Consider the following 23,025-nt stretch of genomic DNA (forward strand, 5'->3'; position numbering starts at 1 on the left):
TCATATTTCCTAATCTAAGCAACAAATAACTATAACTATTATTTCTTGACTGAACTGCTGCAAGGGATTCACAGCCGGTCTTCTCAAGTCCATTCTCATGCTCCTCTATTCCATTCTCTCAAAATGAAAATCTAATCATATAATTCTCATCATCCTTACCACCAACCCCTCCCCCACAACACACACACATGCACAGGCTTGTACATACACACACCCTTAATGTTTTTAATAGTTTTCCATTGCTGTTTGGATAAGATCAAAATGCTTAACATGGCCTAATATACGGAGTCTTACATAGACTGACCTGTACTTTCCTCTCCAACATCATCTTCTACTCTAAGTACCCCATTCTACCGTCTTGCCCTTGATGTGCCTTGTTTCAACAACAAGGCTTTTGCTTACATTTTTTCCACTGTCTGGAATGCTCTAATCCACCCCAATCATTTCAATTAGTGAAATTCCTACAAATATTTCAGTTATCAGCTCAAACATCACTTCCTCAAATAAACCTTCCTTGACCTTTCAAACTAGACCAGGAACTTCACATTACATGCTCTTCAAGGGTCACAGACCACTACTTCATGGTTAGTATCTCAGTTACACTCTTCTGTTTGTGGGGTTATTTGACTGTTTTTCTGTTCTCTTAAATGGTAAACCCCATGAGGACTGAAAACGTTTATTTTTGATCATCATTATATTCTCAGCATTTCACACAACTTTGGTATGTATTATAATTATTTGTTGAATGAATGAAAGTGAAGAAATATTTGAAGATTTTGGGAGCGAGTAATACTTATGGGATTTCTAGGACTCATTTCTCCTAAATAGAAAGGCTATTCTTTTAATGTTTGAGACGTAGGAGATAGAAAGTGGAAGTAGAATCAACAGTGACTAGAGGAAAGAAGAATAGAAAACAAACACTAGTAGTGAAGGGATACTATTGTTCCTTTGTACATCAAGCTCTCTCATATTACACAAAACACTGTTACAAGAAAAACAGCAGTGGTAAGACTTCCATGTTGTCAAACAAATGCTGGGGTAGCCAAAAAGAGAAAAAATGTTACAAAGGAAAACGGAGATTTATGTTCATTTGATAGTAAATTAGAAATTTTACAAATAAGAGAAAAAAAATCTGTAGGTTTTTTTTCTGAGTCATGAACACACAATAAGTGTAATGAAATTTGCAAACTGATTTATGAGGACTTTTAAAGCTGAATAAACCAAATAGAAAGAAACAGGGAGAGACGAGAAAACACTCAAACTGTCAACCCTAGGAGAAAGAAATAACACATAACATGAGGAAAAAACAAAGAGGTTAAAGACACCTCAAAGGGAAAAAAATTGTAATTCATGCTTTAAATTGATTTCTCCTTAAATGCAACTTTTTGTAGAGTGTATATATTTATTACTCATATTGCTACTTAATAAAGTTTGTTCTTTTTTGGTGGAGAACAAAAACAACGTTAGCTACAAAACATGATTGTCATTAACACTTGTGTGATATAATCAATGCCAAGACAAATTTCACGTTTGTGTAAAATCTGTGATTCTCAATAAGCACCACCTCAGGTTTGTTGGGGGGGGGGGTGATATAGTTCTCTGAGAATGTGGCTGCCCAATGATGACAAAAGCCATAGAATCTTTGATCTTCAATTAACATTCCTAAATTATAAAATGCCATGATTTTAATAAATCTATTTTCCTGGACTCATCTTTTGTTGTGGCCCAATACTTCTTCCTGTAGTTAGGAAAATCTATGTACCTCCTTCCTGTCATGGTTCACCTATTCCAGCTGGGAACCTTAAACTGATTGCACTCTAAAAGACTAGTTCTACCCCAGTACGAAGTGTGGAAAAACATCCTCTCTGAGGTAAAAACGTTCTCACTTTCAAGGTGTTCTTGAAAGTGGTGTCTCTTATCCCTTCCTTTGATTTGTCTTATTCATCATCCTCTCTCTTGCCTCATCTTGACCTCAGCTGCTTCTACTCTTAGCTGCTGACTGCCTACTAGTTTTCGGGTCCAATATTGTTCTTTTGCCTAATATGATGTCTCCTTGCTCATGCGTCTCTCTCTAGGCCAATGACATTTTAAATTTATCTTTATGCCATAGCCAACAAACATATAGAAACTCTGCTATATTTCTCAAACTCACTGTGATGTTAACAATGATCATTTGAGGGTAATTTTTAAAAGGAACATTTTTAAATGCTTTTGCTGCTTATTTCTGGAATATAAGAAATGATGAGTACAATCAAAACCACATAAGCTTAAAAATATATACATTTAGCTGTTCTTCCTGCAACTATTCACCAGGTGATCCACCTATTTGTTACTATATATAGCATGTTTTACTGCCACATGATGGCTGGCTTACACAAAAACTATAATAGTCCCTGACCTAGAACTGATACTTCAGTTAGATTTAAATGGTGTTGCTTTCTACTAAAAATGTATAATTTTTAAAAGAAGCAATTATTTTTATATCATTAACCAACGTTAGTAACAACAACTGAAAAACTCATAGACAACCAGCTTTAGGCTAAATATTGGCAGTTATATAAATTCTTCTTACACATCTCCTGTAGTTATCTACTTACACAAGCACCCATGTCTACGCAAATGGCTGGGAATTAAAATCAAATAAAAAGTTGGGCAACATAACATAGTATACAGCAAATATTTCTTTTTGATTGCAGACACTGTCATAAACAAGTTGATCATTTATATTAAAACACTTCAAAAATTATAATGCCACAAGGGTAATAAAAGAGGACAGGATATATCCAATGTATGTGGGTAATATCGATCTTAGTCACTTTTGCAGAAGCTTATGTCATGCAGCCATTTCTCAGGTTTCTTCATGGAGCTATGTTATTTCATAGTGCAATGATTTCCAAACCTGTGAATGTGATGTCTCAGGACTCAACTCGTTGAGGCCAACCTAGCCAATCCCATATTTACCCAGTCAATTCACAGACCTCAAGTTCCAACGCTCTAGCCCAAACCTGCATGTGTCCATGCTGAGTTAAGCATGATGAAACATCACATTCAGGCCAATGAGGCACTTTATCACATACATATCTTATAAGGGCTGAAATCAGAAGGAATGAGAGGAATCAGGAATCTGCAGAGAGGAGGTCTCGTGGGTACATACCTGACCAGTGTCAAAAAGCAAATGGAATTAAGCAGTGATCCTCACCTTAGATTCCCCAAGAGAGGCCAGGGCTGTGGCTTCAGTTGTTGTATTTACAACTGGGGTTCCCACATTCCTTTCTCTAGTCTTTGGTATTTCTCATACCCTTACTCAGGTTTAAACTCTCTGGGATATATATACAAAATTCTATGAACGTCAGCTGTTTTGGCTTTAAAAGAGGTATCTTTAAACTATCTCCTCCACAGACATCTAATGCAAACCTGATCCAAGCAGGGCTGTGGTCATTGCTCCCCGGACAATGTACTGTGTATGAGATACAAGGTCTGTTAACCCAGCTGCTGGAGGAAGACTTTATTTCCCAGGGGAAATTCTAGCACATCTGGGGCAATGTGGTCCTCACATTTAATTTTGGATTCTCTTCCTGTTTACACACATCTGCTCTCTGGCACAGGTAGGAGTCATAATCTGTGGTTAATGTATGAAAAAAATGTCAGCAGTTTGAAACAGACACAAAGCCTCTCTTTTTTAAAAAAAAATAAATAAACATAAGGCCTGTGTAGATTAAGTTTGCACACAGAACAAATCAAGAGGGAGATATCAAAGTATTGCTTTGGGTGATCTTATTTGGAGTAATAATCATTTAAGATCACTGAACATTTTAAGATTTACCACGTTGAAACCTACTTATTCTTGCTTAGTTAAACCATTATGAAAGCAAGACTGTATTAATGTTGAGAATGAGTTAAACATTCCAGTGTGTAGAAGTTCTATGCAGAGGATATGTGTAAATAAAGGGAGGAGGCTGTGAGGTAGCAGGACACAGCAGATGGTAACAGTGGCAGCGTCAGGCTTGTTCAGGCTCTTGCTTCGCCTGCGAAGTGAGAGCAGTCTTCCCTGATTATACTATCATTTTGGAACTTTCCATCCAAAAGAATCTTTATTGAAATAGTTGTGAACTATTTAGCAATCAAATGTACAATGAAGGCATTCAAACCACTCAACAATGGGAATCCTACAAGAGCTAGAGAAATAACATCATCATAGCCTCTTGGAACTGTTAGGTAAAGAATTCCAAATTCCTTGACAGTAACTCTAGGTCACCATAGATTTTAATGAGAGTATGCACCAAGTTTCCACTTTTAAACCTTTTCACATGTAAAGGTTTTCTTCCTTTCTCATGGAAAATTTGGTTAATTGACTGAAGCTATGGGCCTTGCTAGTTGGTAACCTCAAGCTAAGGCAGATAAGACCTTCCTAGTCTCCAATTCCTATCTTGTATATAAGGGGGTTGAACTGGAAAATCTTTAAGCCTCTTCTCAGTTCTAAATTTCTGTGCCTCACTATGCCACATCATGAACTCAAGCAGAAGAAATAAGCAGTTTGTGCACACACACACAAACAAACAAACAAACAAAAAACCAGAAAAAAGTTTTAAAAGTTTTTGTTTTCTGACAGCAGGAAAAAGTCCATTTCCAGAGGATTATGTAATTAGTACTGAGAAGTCCTGTGAACATGCTGTCTCTTGCTCTTCTTTCTCGTCATGTGGAAGACAAAATAAGAAGGCAAGGCATCTTAGCTCATATCCCACCCCACCTCCAACCCCCAGTCAACTATTTTTCTTTTGGTAGCTGATGGAGGGTCTTAAAGGTACAGCTGGCTGAAGAAGGCAGCCTAGAGACTTTACAATGTCAGGAACATAAGGGCATCAGCAAAAATCCTGGGAAGAGTTGATCTCAATATTTAAAGGTTGAATCAGAAAGACACATGCTGATCAAATCCATGTTTGAGGATGAGAACTTATTCTTGGTCAAATGTTTGCTATTACTTACATGTACTGGAAACAGTGTCAGAGGAGCTGAATTAAGCTCTAGTTCCTTATTGCTGCATGGCAATGCAGGCCAAGCCTGGCCATATCTGTCTATTATTTCAAGAGAAGTCAGAAATAGGATTTTTCTGTCAGATCCACTATCATTGATAATAATTTCAAAAACAAAACAATGACAACAACAAAATGGTATTCAAGGCTTATTCAGCACTGGTCTGAAGTTTGGTAAAAAGGTTCTGCAGGATGGAAGTAAAAAACGTCAACATAATTTTAAAAGGACAAAAGAGGGCTATTCACTCAATGCAGTGAGAATAGTTAATATTTAGGAAAAGGGGATGACCTCAAAGAGATGCCATTTTAGCAAGATTTTATAGAATTTATTGTAGTCCAATTGCATTTATAAAGTAATATGCTGTTACAGGATGGGTTTACATAAATTGCATGTGGACAACTTTCAGTCTGAATGCTAAGGTATCAGAGCAGCTCCCCTCGTCCCAGGAGATGGAACCTAAATGGTAGGCTCTGGTTTGCTTGTGTTTCTATATTTAGAGAAATGGGAATTTAGAACTACAAAAGACTTTAGAGCTGACTTAGCCATGTACTTAATTTTCAGCTAATAATAATAACATTTAATGCTAATATTGGAATACCTACTTATTAGGAGCAATACTAACAGATTTCCCTAACTTTGGGCTAATTAAACTGTACACTCTGGTGGCCAATGACCAGATTTGCAACCTAGGAACCACGGGGGACTCATTTTTGCAAAAAGTGGGATAAAAACTCAACCTCCTTCAGAGGGTAGTTATGAGGAGAAGAAAGAATAATGTCATAATATAATTTTGACTCCTTGGAGTGAACACTACCAATACTGGACCAAATTTTATATTTGCTTAAACATCACAGTGATTGGGGACACCATTAACTAAAGTGAAAGAGCAGGCTAGAGTTTTATACTTTTTTATAGACCAAGGGTTGGTTCTGTTTTAGCCACTTTTAACTATAAGATATCCATTTAACCAATGGTAACCTTTTGAACAACTGCTACATAGATGAGATGAATTTATCTCATTCATCAAATAAATTAAAATATACCAAAACATAAGCAACATTGGCTAATGTAAAAACAATTAAGAATCACATAAGTAAAACACTAACTTTATGCCGGCTACAGAAATGACAGGTGTTTTTAAAAAGAGCAACACAATATGCATTCATTTATTTCTTTAGTTGTTTTGGTTTTATCAATGCTCCATGAGGGCAGTTTAAGAACATATTAGCCTGCTACCTATAATGTTAACATTCACAGAATATTAAAGGTGGAAGGGGATTTAGAGATCTTCTTGTTCAAATCCCATTAGAGATGGAAACTTATGCTTCAGGAGAGTGAGTGGCTTGATCAAGGAGACATAGATGGTTGACGGAAAGAATGCAGAATGAGACTTCCTTTAAACACCTGGCAATGTCGAAGTGTTAAAGATTTTATATGAAGCTTCACTTTACAGGAAAGACACAATTCAAATTCCCAAGGTCAGCTTGAGATTTTCTTTATTTCTACGAATTTCATAAATAAATATGATGCCTATATATTGCAGAGTAGACATTATGGCTTTCCCTGTTCATAAATTTCATGATTTTTATATATAGTGATATATATATAAGTGACTAAAAATATACACACACACGTGTGTGTGTGTGTATATATATATATATACAATTTATACCGATTTTACACAGGCAAACTCACTTAGTTACAAAGGCAGTATTCTTCACTTATTATGTATTCGTGGGAAAATATTTGAGATAAAGGGAGAAAATACAGGTGTTTAGAAAGGAAAATGTACAAGAAAGCATCTCTGATAAATAAATAATAGATAAATATTCTAGCCATGTAACTAATATCAGTGTCTCATCCATGAAGCAGACATTGATCAGGCTCTGACAATGTAAACAGCGCTGTGCTTGGCACACAGGACGTTTTCAACAAATGGAATGCAAGATCACAATGCCATGGGGAAGAGGACTGGAATGGCTTCCCACTCCCCTAACACGGAGTACAAATTCCCCATCTCACCAACCTGTGAGTGTTCAAGACTTTGGAACTTAGGGAGGGGGAAATAAACAATGGGAACAGGAGATAGAGAAAGGGAAGAAGAAAGTAGAGGAAAAGGCAAACAAACTCAAATGTGTTTGTTGTCTCCTCCCAAAAGTCAGGGTCATAAGAAAGTTTTGCTTTTTTAAAATATACTAACATTCTTCCTTCCCTTCATTCAGAATATTGAACATTCATGGGTCCGGAGGCAGAGTAACCATTAAAAATATGTTGAAGCCAAAATGATCAAATTTATTTTATTTTTCAATTACATAATTTACAAGAGAATATGATTCAAAAGAAAATTTCCAAACTTGGCTGATAAGAAGAATTGGTTTCAGTTTTAGAGATTATTGCTAATAAATGAAATGGAAATGTTCATATTATTTCCATCAGCCAAGATATCATGGTTTTTGGAACATACATTTTCCAAGAGTTTTAGAAATCTTAATAATATATATGACTGCAAAGTTTTAGTATTTGGCATTCTTATTCAGCCATAGGCTACACAGAAATTTATGTGGCTAAATAACTCTCTAGAGAGGATACACCTAAGACACTTAACATTTGGGTAAATTCAGATACACTCACAGACACTAAAGCCTACGCTAAAAAATAAACTCAGGTGGAATTTGGGCAACATTTAAAAAATAATTATCTTTGTGGCAGGGGATAATTATTAAAATGCATTCTTCCTTAACAAATTAGTCAATAGATTTAAATTCCTCATAGCTGTTTTTATCTATGTAACTAAAAGATACTTTGGTTCAGAGACTGTGAAATGGGTAAAGGGATAATCTTGACTTGAAATGGGAAGAGGCACTCAGGAACTGTTCTAGGTGTCCTTTTAGAAGGCTTCCTCATTTTAATCAAGTTACACATCTTGACACACTGACTGTTACATAATCATGTGACTCATACAAGTCATGCTTTGATTTAATGATATTTCCCCCCACTGGGTAATTCTGAGTCTTTGCTCTGTTACTGAACTAATCTTCTGGTTAACCTGTTGTGAGTGGAATGAGGATACATTTGAAAAATATTTGACTAGCCCTGCCTCTCCAGCTGCTGCATAAGAATGGTTTCATCCTAAGTCACACATCTCTTCTGAATGTTAATTAAATATTTACAAAGTACTATAAAATACTCCCTAAATGCTAATATGAAAATAGCAACCTATGTTCATTTGAATAAGCATAAATATTTCCCTTCCCAAATTAAAGGCCTCTGAGTTTCATTCAAATCAATTTGATGACTTGAGGGAAAAAAAAAAAAATGTTGGGCACCTACTACTTACAAGGTCCTCTGCCAGATGTGAAGATAAAAGTAAACTTTACAGAACTAGAGTATCTGTCAGAAATTACATTTCATCTTATTTAATTCACACCACTTCTCCCTGGGCTTAACAGCTAAATTAGATGCAAAACACTAACCTTTTTAGCATTAAGCTTTTACATTGCTCCTTAACATACAACACCATATCTAGTTACTTAAAGATGAAGTATTTTCTATATATTAACATATTATTTCACATTTTATTCATTAGGTTTTTGAAAGTATTTTAGCATGAAGGTTCCATTCGTTGTATCCAAAAGTAAAAATAGCATCAAAATCTTTTTGCAATTCCCCAAATACAGTTAGGGAATAATGATCATATGCTAAAAAATGTAAAATGCAATTTGTGCTGTGCCCCATTTACTACAAAATCACTATGAACAATGCATTTTGTACAGTATATTGCTCCAGGGAAACTGGATCAGCATCAGGAATGAATAAAGAACATTGCATGTGAAATCAGCTAATTCTGCTTCAGCACTTTTAAAGACTATTTGTTATGATATTACTTCCTGTCAAGCACATAATGTGATATTTTCCTCAATAAAACTAAACAGTTGTTGTAATTTCAGCTTCCCTCATTTTCCACTTTTTAAGCACTAAATATTTAAACAATGCAGACCTGGAAGTCTCAAGCCAGTCATCTGATCCATGCACCTCCCTACCTAAGATATAGTAACTATCCATACAGGGCCTGTTATGCCACACTGGCAGACAGTGCCAGCTGTCGAGGTCCTTACCTGCCCACAGGCCAGGCCCATTCCTCTTTCTCCCATGCCATGTGGACACGATAAATTTAACTCCAGGGCATCTGCTCCAGAAGCCTTTAAAACATGGAAGGAAAATGAAAGAAAAGACTGAGCTTTATCTGTACACCAATATGCTTTCACCAGTGATAACTCAACATAAGTCACTTTTGTCAAACTTTAGCTATGGCACTCTGTTTCCCGCATTACAGTTATCTTGTAAGATATATTTTAACTCTCTCAAATTAAGGTGTGAGTAACAACAACAACAACATATTTATCGAGGGCTTAAAAGATACCCCTCATTGCATCATATGCTTTACATTTAAAATCTCTAATTCTCATAATCCTTGTATTATGATACTGATTTTACAGACAAGGGAACCGAAGCATAGGGAGGTTAAATGACAAGCCCAGTTATTAAGTCACACAGTAGAGATTTTAACTCAGATCTGTTTGACAACACATTTATCTCTTCCCATACAGCCTCTATTTTTTTAGAAACAAATCTTACTAATTCTGGATAATTGATACTGGGAGTAGACATGCAAAGAAAATGTAGTAGGATTGCTAGAATGAACAAGTAAAATTAAAAATGTTTTTAACTGAACATAAATTTTATCATATTTAAAAACAGTCCGTGCTAAGAAACATGAAATATTGATACTTTTGTCTTATTTTAATAATTAAATAGAAATCCTTCTTATTTAAATAATTAATTCCTTAGTATACAAATGGATCCTGTCAAAATGAACATATTTGTTCAATCTAAATATTCTTAGAATACTTGGAGAACCTTGGAATTCTTGAGAAGTCTTCTGTGAAAACCTTTAAGAATAAACAAGACACTTTTAAAGTTTAACACAGCAATTTGAGAAATGGGGGATAAATTAAACAGTTTCAGTTTTATATTCTCTTACCTTACTTGTAGAATTTCTCCAATGCCACTATTTCTTTTTAAGTAAAGCCAACCAGAAGCTTGAATCAATTTCAATAATATTATAACATGTCTATCACATTATGAAATGGCTTTAAAAATTTCACTATTTTCTATGTATACAAGGACTTTTTTAAAGCTAACAGCTGTTTTTTCAAGGTTTCTCTTTCTTTCTAATTATTCAAGATTTTAGCCTATTTTTCCTGCTTTATGAATTTTAATTAGAACCTCGACAAACTTAAGAACTCCAGTTAGCTATTTCTCAGTCGACTTCCTTGCCCATCTTTATTCATTAGTGAGTCTGCTTTTTCCTCTTCACATTTGTGAAAGTCCATTTGATCACTCAGTCTCTTTTCTAACATGGTGTCATTATGGTTTTTGCTTCCCTGATCCAATTTTAAAATACTTCGTGTTATTTGAAAATTACTATAAATCATGCTACATTTTTCCTGCTGCTTTGGTAGTGAGCACAGACAAAGCACAGCCTGACAAACTCTGAGTTCTAACCCTAGGTCTGCTGCCAAGAAATTGCGGAACCTTTGGGCTAGTCAGTTAACTTTGTTTGTCTCCAGCTGCTCAAATGTAAACTGTAGATTATATGACCTATCTCATAACCATGTCATGTGGGGATTACCGGTTTAGTTAAAGGACTGCAGATTGCAATTATATATAACACTACACTTTTCTTATTATTTGTTAGTTACTTCAAATATTTCCTTTAGACTTATTTATTTAGCTGAACTGCAGCAATTGACAGTAAATCAATTCAACAATATTTTGGATTAGACAAAGCTTTAGGTGACAGTTATATATGCATGTGTATTTACATTATTCATATTTCATCTCACACTTATAAACAGCTACCATAGTAGATAAAAACTAACATTAATTGAGTACTTACAGTATGCCAGATACTTTAGTAGATACTTTGTATGTTTTATCTCACTTAGTCCTCACAACAACTCTAAAAGGTAGGATACATCATCATTCCATTTACAACTGATAAAATGGAGCCATAAAGAGTTCAAGTGACTTATCTAACATCCCATAGCTTATAACTGAGATTAGGGTCTTGAACCCAAGCATTTTGAGACCAGACCCTGCGTTCTTACCCAGTATTATAATTTATTAGAGATCCCTTATCTCATGGCTGGAGTTGTTACAATGTGTTAAGAAAAACATAACAATTCAATACTCACACAACTTCTAAATCTGAAGTAAAAATCAACCCCTTTTAAAACTGAAACTAGACATGCATTCTGACTCCTGTTAGTCACAAGCTTTTTAGTTTGGTCACTTAGCCCAGAGTTTATTCTACCTCACCTGAGTGGTTATAAAATCGAGTAACCTAGTAAAGGTAGTGGCATAAGAAATACGCTGTTTCTAATGTCCAACGTTATCTATTTACCATTCATTCATCTATCTATACGAAGCAGACAGTATATGTTAGCAGCGTGGACTCTGGAGCCAGATTTTATGGGTTTGAATCCCACCTTTACCACATACTTGCTGTGTGAATTTGAACATAATATTTAACTAATTTCTGCCTCAGTTTCCTCATTTCAATAATGTGGGAAACACTGGTACTAAGTCATAGGGTTGTTGTCCTGAGGCATAAATAAATTTAATAAAAGTAAATGGTTTGGAACAATGTTGGAATGTAGTAAATACTACACAAGTGTAAGCAAATATTCTCTGTCTATCTGTGTGTCCATCCATCCATCTAACAAGAACCTCTGACCTGACCTTCCTCTGCCTTGATCTGAAAAGGATTTAAGATAACTCACATTGCCCTACATTATCTATACCTCTGGGGGGAAAAGAAAAAAAAGTAAACTACTCTGAGGAATTCTTGGAATAGTATCAGTGGTACAGTTTCTAAAATTCTCTGAATCACTTTATAAAAATGTCAAAACCACAAACCCTGTATGACATACACAACAAAATCAGGTATGAAGCTCATCTCACTTCTCTTTCTCTTCTCCTTTGCCTTGCCTTCTTGATCAACACAGCTCTGAGGTCACTGGGCAGAGCCAGGTAGGTTATCGTGCGCATTGGAGGAGCCATGAGGGCCCGGCGTGGGTGTCACAGCCTGAGCACAGTGAGAAGGACATCTATATGGAGGGTGGCTCTGTGTGGTGTTTCAGAGTCCACTTCACGGGAGGTGGGGGCTGGCAAAATTTACAGCAGCATACTGTGGCAGGGCAATACAATCCCTGTATAATTCTTGTATTCTCTCTTAATTTCTTCTGTTAAAAGAACACATGAGGCCAGATGTTGACTTTCTAAGTAGAAACACTATCATCTAACTATTTTGTAACTATCAAAAACTGGAGATACAATTTCTCCCAGATCTTAAACCTCTCTGAGATGGACCTAGAACACGTAAAACAGTGAACTGGCTTGGGCCCCACTGGACACAAAGTCAGTTACCATCTAGTGGGGTGTCCATCTCCACTGGGCCTTTCTTGCCTCATCCTACCAATGATGGTCAGACCCTTGGCAATCTCTCATGTTGGGAAAATAGGATAATTTAATCAGGCTCCCTTGCCTTAGGCCCAGTTGGGGGTGGTGCTACACATTCTTTGCAAGCAAGTTGTGTGTGGGTGGGGTTAGTGTGCATGCACAGCAGCACAGCTTGGCTGGTGTTTATTGCTTTGGGTGTCTGCCCTGTGCACCCATGTTCTCGAACCTACAGCTCCAAGGACCTTTTTGCTGGTTACCTAGCTTGTAGTCCTGCATGTGAAGGGTTTGTGACCCAGTCTGTGAACGGGCTTGAGGGGTCTGTGAGCCCTCTGCCAGCCCTAGCTCGATAATTGGCATAGTCGTAGCAGGATTCTGAGCAGGTACAGGAACAGAAAGCGCTTGGAAGAAGGAGGAAATGTGGCTACTTTTGAATATGCTCTGCCCTATGGCCACCCTCCTGTTGACCGGGATCTGGTTGCTGCTCACTGTATTGCAAGGCAGCATAGACCAGGCACTTTGGCAGAAAACCCCTTGGGAGGGGGAGGAAATGTGACTCTCCTTGAGCATGTGGTGCCCAGTGTCCATTTTTCTGCTGACCAGAACCTGGCTACTGCTCACTATGCTGCAAACTGATTGAGATTTGCAGCAGAAAGCAGAGTTGTTGGAAGCATGGATGATTATCCTGGAGGATGATGTGCAGCGACTGCCTACTCCTGCCTCTCACATCAGGGAAGACGACAAACCCAGTGGTGAGTTGAGGGAGACCTTGAGTCTCCAGGCACAACCTGTTGTGTCTGAGAAAGTGAAATGCAAGCAGACCATGGGACTGGGTGAGCACCAGTGGGCGATCCACAGGTGACCCAGTTCACCACCTATGTCCTGTATACCCAGGCTGAATTGGTTGACTTGGGGAGACAGTTCAGGCAGAAACAGGGGGAGCCCCTGGCTGCTTGGCTGTTGCGGTTATGGCAGCAGCGACAGAATAGCTGCAGATATGCGCAAGGGCAAGGTAATCACTCCTTGATGGAATGGGTGAGTGCAGCTGTCCAAACCGTGTGGGTGAATGCTGAAGAACTGCCAAAAATTGTGAGTAAATGGTAAACACATGCTGAGTTCGTTCAAATAATTCAGGAGCTGGGGATGTGGCAGTCCATGTTTAACGTGAACGTCCGTGGCCCAGACGATGAAAATTTTACAGGCAGCATGAGAGACACAGTGCTACAAAATGCCCTGTCAACGTCCTTTGGGTCACAGATAGCCATTCCAGCCACATACATTGGTTGTCCTATACATGAAGTAACGACCATGATAGCCAGCTTGGGAGAAGTAGAGGAGAGGAGACAAGCAAAAGGGGTCCAAAAGGTGGAAGACCAAACCCCCAAGAAATGCTCAGGATTTTATCCCGAGGGGGACCAAGCAAGACCAGCTGTAAGCAGATTTGGCTTGACTTGCTTGCAGCAGGGTTGATAACAAGGAAATTGATCGCCAGCCAAATGTGGTTCTGTTTGCCTTGTGGCAGCAATTGTGCCCTGAACAGTGTTTCACGAAATGTCCAGAAACAGGTAGCAAAGTGCACTCAGTGGATTAAAACATCTTTTGGTTGCTCCAGAGGAGGCAGATTAAATGTTCCATTTCGATTAAGGAGCAGGCCAAGGTGCTCATTGTTTAGGGGCAGGCGAGGACTGGAGGCCTCCCATTGAATTGGCAATATATTGCTTGAGGACAAATGTGCAGCGTGTTTTGGTGTTGGTGGATACAGGTGCAAAATGTAGCCTGATGTATGGCAATCCAGATAAGTTTCCAAGGGCACAGTTCGTATAGATGGCTATGGAGGACACACAATTGAAGTCAAAGCTATGTCAGTGCCATTGGGCATAGGATGTTTACCTCCTTGTGTATATACTGTATATATATCCCCAGTAGCTGAATACATCTTGGGTATGGACGTACTTTATGGTCTGCACCTGTAAACAACAGTTGGAGAGTTTCGGCTATGAATATGGACCATAAAGCCTGTGTTACAGGGATATGCTAAACATGACCCACAGGTGTTACCCAAGCCAAGACGTGTAGTTAATGTAAAGCAGTATCGCCTACCGAGAGGACGTGCAGAGATAGGTGCCACTATATTGGAGTTAGAGAAAGTTGGCATTATTTGTCTGGCTCATAGCCCATTTAATGCTCTGGCTGGTATGGCTAGTGAAAAAACCTGATGGTACCTGGAGAATGACTGTAGATTATTGAGAACTAAACAAAGCAGTGAATCCTTTGCATGCAGCTATGCCTTCAGTTCATGACCTGATGGATCAGCTGATGACTAAGCTGAGAACTTATCATTACGTATTGGACCACAAATGCTTTTTTCTCTATTCCAATCTTGGCTGATAGCCAAGATCAGTTTGCCTTCACCTGGGAAGGGAGGCAGTGGACCTTTCAAGTATTGCCCCAAGGCTATCTGCATAGCCCAACCAACTGTCATGGTTTAGTGGCTGGGGACCTAGCCAAGTGGACTAGGCCCAGCACGGTTACAATGTTTCACTACAGTGATGATGTGTTACTAACCTCTGATTCTCTTGCAGATTTAATCCAGGCAGCTCCAACACTGCTAAGTCATTTGGAACAATGTGGGTGGGCCATAAACACAGCCAAAGTGCAAGGACCTGGGCTGTCAGTCAAATTCCTGCAAGTGGTCTGGTTGGGTAAGATCAGAGTCATCCCAGAAGCTATTATAGATAAGATACAGGCATACCCTCAACCCACAACTGTAGCTCAGCTACAGACATATTTGGGGCTTTTTGGGTATTGGAGAGCTTTTGTACCCCATATGGTCCAAATGGCATGCCCACTACATGCACTGACAAAGAAAGGTGCCCTCTGGGATTGGACTGAGGAAGTAGAACAAGTTTATCAGGCTATGAAAAGGGCAATACAGCAAGTATAGCTTTACAAGTGGCCGATCCCACTAAGCTGTTTGAGTTAGACATTCATATAACCCAGGAGGGGTTAGGATGGGGTTTGTAGCAGAGACAGGACTGATTCCACACACCTGTAGGATTCTGGTCTCAGCTCTAGAAGGGTGCTGAAGTGCTCTACACCCTAATAGAAAAGCAGTTAGCAGCTGTGTATTCTGACTTGATAGCCACTGAAGCTATCACAGGAACTGCCAAAGTCCTTGTAAGGACAACATACCCCATATGTTGGCTGCGCACTTGGGCAACCAACCCTAAAACGGGTATAGCTCAGACTCCCACTCTGTATAAATGGGGAGCATATATAGAACAAAGGAGCACTGTGTCAACGAGTCCTCTGTCCAAAGAGTTGCAAACTGTGCTAGGCCCAATAGAGGTTGTGGAGGAAACTTTGGCACAACCATTACCCCTGGAGGTGGAGGCTCCACCTTTCCATGAGGGACAGGGACCTATCACAGAAGAAGCTTGGTATACAGATGACTCTAGCATGGGAACTTCAGCATTGTGGACAGCTGTTGCTGTCCAGCCCTTAACAGATACCACATGGTATGAAAATGGCACAGGGCAAAGCAGTCAATGAGTTGAATTGAGAGCAGTATTGATGGTGATAAAAAATGAGCCTGGTCCATTAACCATCTGTACTGACACCTGGGCTGTGTGCAAAGGTTTAACCTTTTGGATCTCTACTTTGAAGTATCAACAATGGATGGTAGGTAACTGACTCCTGTGGGGACAAGCCATGTGGCAAGAGTTATGGGAATTGGGGCATTAGAAAGAAGTAACTCTTTTCCATGTCACAGGACACTTCCCCTTAGCCAATCTAGGAAATGATGAGGCTGATGCCTTGGCTAAGGTAAGATGGCTGGAGAGAACCCCAGTTACTGATGTAGCCCAGTGGTTACATTGATGAATGCAGCATGCTGGCAGCAAAATCATGTGGATGGCAGCTCAAAGATGGGCCCTGTCTATAAAATGGGAAGATGTAGTGAATGCCTGTTGTGCTTGTCCAGTGTGTGCTCAAGAGAGTCCACAGCCCTGGCGGGTGCCCCATAAAGATGGGTAAATAACTCGAGGAAAGGTGCCCCTGACTTGATGGCAAGTCAACTTTGTCAGACCACTGCCAAGGTCAGAGAATTTCAGAGACATCGTCATTGCTGTTCATATGGCTACTGGTCTGTTTGTATGGCCTTGTAAGGCCCCAGACCAGGTAAACACTGTGAAGGCATTGAATAGCCTTATGGCTATTTATGGTAGGCCTGTAGTTATAAAGAGTGATAATGGAACCCACTTTACTGGACATGGGGTTCAGAGGTGGGCCTCCCAGTTGTCCATTCAGTGGAGGTTACATGTGCCATATCATCCCCAGGCAGAGGGAATGACTGAATGGTACAATGGCCTTTTAAAAAAGGGACTAAGGCTATCTACCCAACCCCCATCCCTGAAGGGGTGGACATGGTGATTATGGCCGACAGTCAGAATTCTAAATGAGAGACTCCACAAAGGTGGACCCTCTCCAGTGGAAGCACTGTTGCATAGGGCTGCAGCACCTATACAGCTGCAAGTCACTACTAAAGATAAGCTTTTGAAGCCAGGATATGGCAAGAATGGAAATATTCTCTTAACAGCCCCAACCTGTTTGCAACAGGGACAGACAGTACAATGGGAGTATCCTTGGAGAATAAAAGCCCCCCATATATGCTGGGTAGGTCTAACAGGGCCTTGGGGAAAAGGATTAGAGGAAGACTAGCAAGTTTCACCTTGGGTAACAAGTACCTGGCCTCCTTGAATAAAGATAACATTTCCTGGAACAGAAAAGCACTCTATCCCAAAGGGCACATTTATATTACCATTATGGCCAATTATGAGTTCCCCTATACTGTTACATGTAGAATCTACAGATCCAACAGTGTTAGCAGATAAAGTATGGTATTATAAGCCAGATAAGATACCTATTCCTGCAACCATCCTTTCTCAGCATATATCTTACCAGAGGGGCAAGAACTTCCCCTATTGGTAACAATAACGCTTCTGTCTTTTCGTCCATAGTGTTCTGGCTGCAGGCACTGCACCAGAGATGACTGGGTACATACATACATTGGCGCAATCATCTATGAATATGCATTGAAATGCCCATCAATATGACTGCAGGATTCGCATGGAGGATCATGCTAATGGTGACTACTAACCAGACATATGCGGCTAATAGGTAAAAGGACAGAACTACAAGCCTTAAGGCACATTGAACAGACAATAGGTTATGCAAATGTAAGGTTCATTTTTCCTCAATAAGGGAACATCGAGGAAAATTCTGGATGCATAGATTGTACAGCGAGGGATACAGAAGGGGTGGATTGTTGGGAAAATAGAATAATTTAAGCAGGCCCCCTTGCCTTAGGTCTGGTTTGGGGTGGTGCAGTGCATTCTTTGTAAGCAAGTTGTGTGTGTGTGTGGTTAGTGTGCATGTGTAGCACTGCCACTTGGCTGGAGTTTATTGCCTCGGGTGTCTGCCCTGCACACCCATGTGCTTTAACCTACAGCTCCAAGTACCTTTTTGCCGGTTACCTAGCTCATAGACCTGTGTGAAGGGTTTGTGACCCAGTCTGTGAACAAGCTTGAGGGGTCTGTGAGCTCTAGACCCAGCCCTAGCTTGACACCTCATCAGGTTTTTGACATAAAACCTTCAGATTTAGATTTTAATCACTTCAAGTTCCTTTTTCTCAAATGAAGATCACTCTTCCCATTTACTCTGGAGTGACCACTTTTTTGTTTGTCACATGGCTATACTTGAGTTCTGAACTTTTTTACTTCATTCAACAAATATTTGTTGGTAGGCAGAGACCTGTGCTTGGAATCTTGAAATTGAGGGTTAAGCAGTGAACCACACAGGGGTCTCCACCTCCATGGAGCTTGCTTTGTAACAAGCAAGACAGAATAATAATAAGTAATGGCTAGTAACATCATTGTTAATCACCACTTTATTAAATGCTGCAAAGGAAAAGCACAGGCAGAGGCAGACCCAGATTTGGGGGAGCACGAACATTAAATAATTTTGAAAACCCTTTTTAGGAAAAAAATGATTAAAAATTTTAAGCACAAAATTAGGTACAGGGGCCTGAAAGTGACCTGTTCAAGTAAGGGCCCTGGAGCTTATGCTTCATTAAATTCATGGTAAACTGGCCTCTGCAGACAGGGTCTTAGGGAGTTTAGGGAGAAGTTTAAACAGGGGGTCAAGGTTGAGGAAGACAGAACATTCCTCGAGGAGGAGAGAATATTCCAGGCCAAAAGAACAGCAAAGGCTCTGAGTTAGGAATGTGTTGGAGGAGTAAAAGAAGGCAAATGGGAGCTGGAAAGTAGAGAATAAACCCAAGATGCCACTGGGGAGGTAGGCAGGGGCCAGACCATACAGGATCAAGTTAAGGTTTTGATTTGCTAAAGATGGAAAGATTCTGAATTGATTGAGAGCAAGATTAGTGGAGCTAGTGTAGACAGACTTGGATTAGGATGGTAGCTATGCACACTGGGCCACACCCAATTTACATGCTTGCTCAAATTAGATGGCCTTCCTTACCACCTAGGGTTTGCCACTAGCTCAAAGGGGAGCCAAGTTCCTATTGCTGTCTTCACACTCATATAAATGTCAACTCTCACAGCCTCCCTCAAGACAAGATCTGGGCTTTGTTAGAGCCTCTGCTGTCCCTATCGAAGTGGGAGCTCCAGGAGCACCAGTGCCCAGGCCTCACCTTTCCCTCCAATTCTGGGTTTAGATGAAGTATCACAACACATGGTGTGGGATCTGGCTTCCCTACCAGCAGCCCAGAGGTAGCAGGGCATATAACCCAAAAGTGCAGAGAAAAGTGGAGTTCTGTGGTGTGAGGTTTGACCAATGACAGGAAACTGGAAGGAGCCTTGGCAAGACCTTGTACCTGACTCTTACACACGGACCCCTTGTAGCTCACGAACGCTTCCCTCCTACTTTTTTTTTCCTATGTTCCATGCTCTCATCCCCCTCTTTAAAACCCCTCAGTAACCTGAGTCTTTGAGATGGCATCAGCCTGGCCATTCTTCTTCAGGTTTACCATGGGGAGATGGTGTTGGTCTGGCTGTTCTCCTACAGGTTTACAGGAGAGATGAGTTAGCCTAACATTTCTCCTCGAGTCTCATCTCTCCTCACTGGTATTACTGAATAAAGGCTGACTTCCATTTTCACCAGCATTTGACTTTGGATTGGTTTGCTTTTGTCTGGCGGGCGGCAGGCAGCCGGACCTGTGAGTTCAATATTAATTTGGGGGAGCTTCAGCCAGGAGCTGAGTGTGCCCTGTAACAACATGACTGATGGGGTTGTGGCCAGCTCTCTACTACACCGTAATGTATCTGCTTCCCTTCTCTTCTACCTCTTCCCTCACTCTCACTGCTCTGGGATTGCATCCTTCAGTAAAGCGTTTTCTTGTTAACTTTGACTCAGGCTCTCTTTTCTAGGCAAATACACATTAAGAAAGAAATAGATTCAGGAGCTATTAAAATGGATTCAAGATCTATTTAAGACAATATTGTGAGCCTTTAGTAATGGCTTAATTTGGTATATATCTGATTACTTATTTAAACTGTGAACACATGTATATAGCCGAAACAATATCTAATTCACCTGTTTTGGCTGGCCAGGGACTTTACCCACTAGGTTCTTCATAAATCTTCCTTTTCATGGAATTGGAATAGACTATCAATGCCTCAGAAAAGCAGGAGAGACTGTGATCAGATACCTGAACGAAGAAAACTGAGCAGAGCCTAACAATGCTACTGATTTAACACCAAACTGTGAAAACTTTTCGAGAAGCTGCTTCTTTTTCATGGTGCTCAAAAACATGACAAATTCAAACCAGGTTGAGAAATATATAGAAGACATTAAAAGCATGCACATTCTAAAGACATTATAAGCATGTACATTCTAAGGTTAGAGTAAAAAGGAAGCTTTGGTTTGGTATGGTTTTATTTCCAGGAGAAAACAAATCTTTCTCAAGAATACGTGTATGTTGGAGAAGATAGACCTTACAAACACTAGCTTCTACTAACAGCATTTAGTTGAACTTACGATATTTTTAAAATGTATCTAGGTTCTTTTTTTTTTTTTTTTAACTACCCACATGGTCTTAAATGTTTACTCAAAATATAGTAAAATAACAGGGTAGGTTCTGGTGAAACCAACAAAAAATAATGACCCCTCCTGTACAAATTTTAATTCTGACAGTTTCTCAGTCTTTTCTTTGTCTTGTTCTTGTACAGTTGTATCTGTTATGCTGTTCCACATGTGTCATTTGTTTTGAGATATAGTAGTAAAAAGCTGATAGCAGGTTTCCTCAGCTCCCTACTGTGTAGTTCAAGACTTAACCTATTGCAAGGAGTATACACATCATCCTATCAAGTCATCTGCCACTTAAACCAGTTGGCATGCTACAGTGCTGGTGTGGTTGGTATCTTTGACTTCTCACATCCCATGACCACCATTCCCAAAGAAATGGACATTTTAGATGGTATAAGAACTTTGGCTTGTTTTATCTTTGCTGATTTGTTTAATGTGGGCTCTTCGATTGTAAGAAAATCTGTTTTAATCTATTTTGAAGCATGTGTTCCATAAAAACAAAACCAAATAGCAACCTTATAAAACATTATTGGGAACCGTGATGGAATCCTGCTGCCTAATGCTACCCTTCAACGGTGCGTGGAGGCCTGGGGATACTTCCTTCATGGGACACCCCTTGCATTAGTCCAGATTTAAAATTATAGGAAAGACTCTTTTTTAATTGACATCATCTAGAGATTGACCTTCTTGATATGTAGATTGCTCTCCTGTGGAGAGATGTCACAGCCTGTTTTGACCAAATGGAAGAAATACTCCTTTTTTTCTTTCTTTTTACTTATTTATTTATTTTTGTTATAGAGTACTTAGAAGATGATATTAAGTAAAACTGCAATTAAAGAAAGATATGGAATGTAAAAAATATCTTTGTTAGCTAGTATGTTTACAATGAAAGGCTTTGGACTTTTTAAAAGTAAATTTGCCTATTTAAAAATTAATGTCCATTATGGAAGAAAATAATTTTCTAAAGTATTTTATTCTTACAGAAAGGCAGAGAAGCCAGCAGCGTGATAAAGCCATTCATCATAGTCAGCTTAAAATTGGCAAAGCTTGAGCCAAGCATGGGCTGTGTGGAAGATTTCATGGTCAATTAGGTAAATACATGTATAAAATGGACCCAGCACAGAAGATCACGAAGCCAATTACTGATCATGTTTAATTTCACCCCCCTAAGTCCCAGAAGTAATTTTTCCCCTCACAGTTTTAAAACATCCAAAGAGAATGTACAGTCAATGTTTCTGAGCACTATAGAGGGTTTTATAATATTTTATGATATAGAGTCAATTAGTTCATAAGTATCATTAGATTTAGTCTTCTATATTTCAGATAGGTTTTCAAGAACCCCCAGCTAAGACTGTCTAGACTATTTTCCATGATAGCATAATGGACATAAGTGTCCAATTTTCAGTATGTATTTTCTATTTGAAATACAAATTTGAGGCACATGGTTAGTTGTTTACATTTGTGCAAGATTCAATTCATATTATAGAAAACCTGCTGACTAGTGTTCCATTCAGGAGCATTCTGTCCTACTATTTTATGCATGTCTGTATTCAAACTGGAGTAGTATTAAATGAACCTTTTATATTTTAAATATTCAAGAGTTTTATATTCAAAATTTCTTCTCTTACTGTCAAACTAGTGTGCCTAAAGGCAAGGTAAGATCAAGTTAGACTCTCAAAGGTAGAATTAAATTTTATCATGGCATCCATCATAATATACAGTTTGCTTAATATGCAAATAAAGAGTATATGGATTCAGAGAATAAAGGAGTTTTTAGGTAGTGTGTGAATCCAAGGGACCACTTTCATAGAATAGATTCCTTTCAAATTTACATTTCCATCATTTTAACAAAAACACAGGATAAACAGATTATAATAGAAATGTTTTAAGTTACATTTTCAATTCAATTTTATGTCTACTGTATTATTTTTCATGGCAGCTTTTATTTAAAACTAATAAAAATAGGAGAGAAGAAATAAAATAAATATATACTATAGAAATCATTACCTCAGCCTTTTTGGAGAGTTCCATCCAGTCATTTTTGTTGTAACTGCACATGATGCTAGAAATGACAATCTTAAAAAAAAAAAAAGAAAAGAAAAGAAAAAAAGAAAGAATATAAGCTGAAATAGTTTTGTTATTGTATACAAAGACATTTAATATTTAATACATGTGTTTGTAATGGTAAACTATATTGTAAAAATTAGCTTTCAATCTGTTGAAAACAAATTATCAGCAAACACCAGGGTATTATAGTGGAGCACAGGATGACATTTGGAGCTTCAGACTTAAGTTAGAGACTTTCTCATTTACTATCGAACACTTGAGAATGTTACTTAAGTTTTCTAATCCTCAGCATTCTCATTT

The 23,025-nt window shown here is 38.8% G+C and overlaps 1 protein-coding gene across 1 annotated transcript in view; it reads right to left on the reverse strand.

Moving 5' to 3' along the window:
* The window catches only part of DPYD (dihydropyrimidine dehydrogenase), an 855,274-nt gene that overhangs the window by 255,253 nt on the left and 576,996 nt on the right, over positions 1 to 23,025 (reverse strand). Inside the window, exons 15-16 of the mRNA XM_063105846.1 lie at positions 22,666 to 22,734; positions 9,147 to 9,230 (exon numbers count right to left, since the gene is read on the reverse strand). Coding sequence (XP_062961916.1) covers positions 9,147 to 9,230; positions 22,666 to 22,734 — 153 coding nt within the window. The remainder of the gene's footprint in view (positions 1 to 9,146; positions 9,231 to 22,665; positions 22,735 to 23,025) is intronic.

Source organism: Cynocephalus volans, chromosome 8 (genome assembly GCF_027409185.1).
Source record: "Cynocephalus volans isolate mCynVol1 chromosome 8, mCynVol1.pri, whole genome shotgun sequence".
In the NCBI taxonomy this organism is placed as follows: Eukaryota; Metazoa; Chordata; class Mammalia; order Dermoptera; family Cynocephalidae; genus Cynocephalus; species Cynocephalus volans.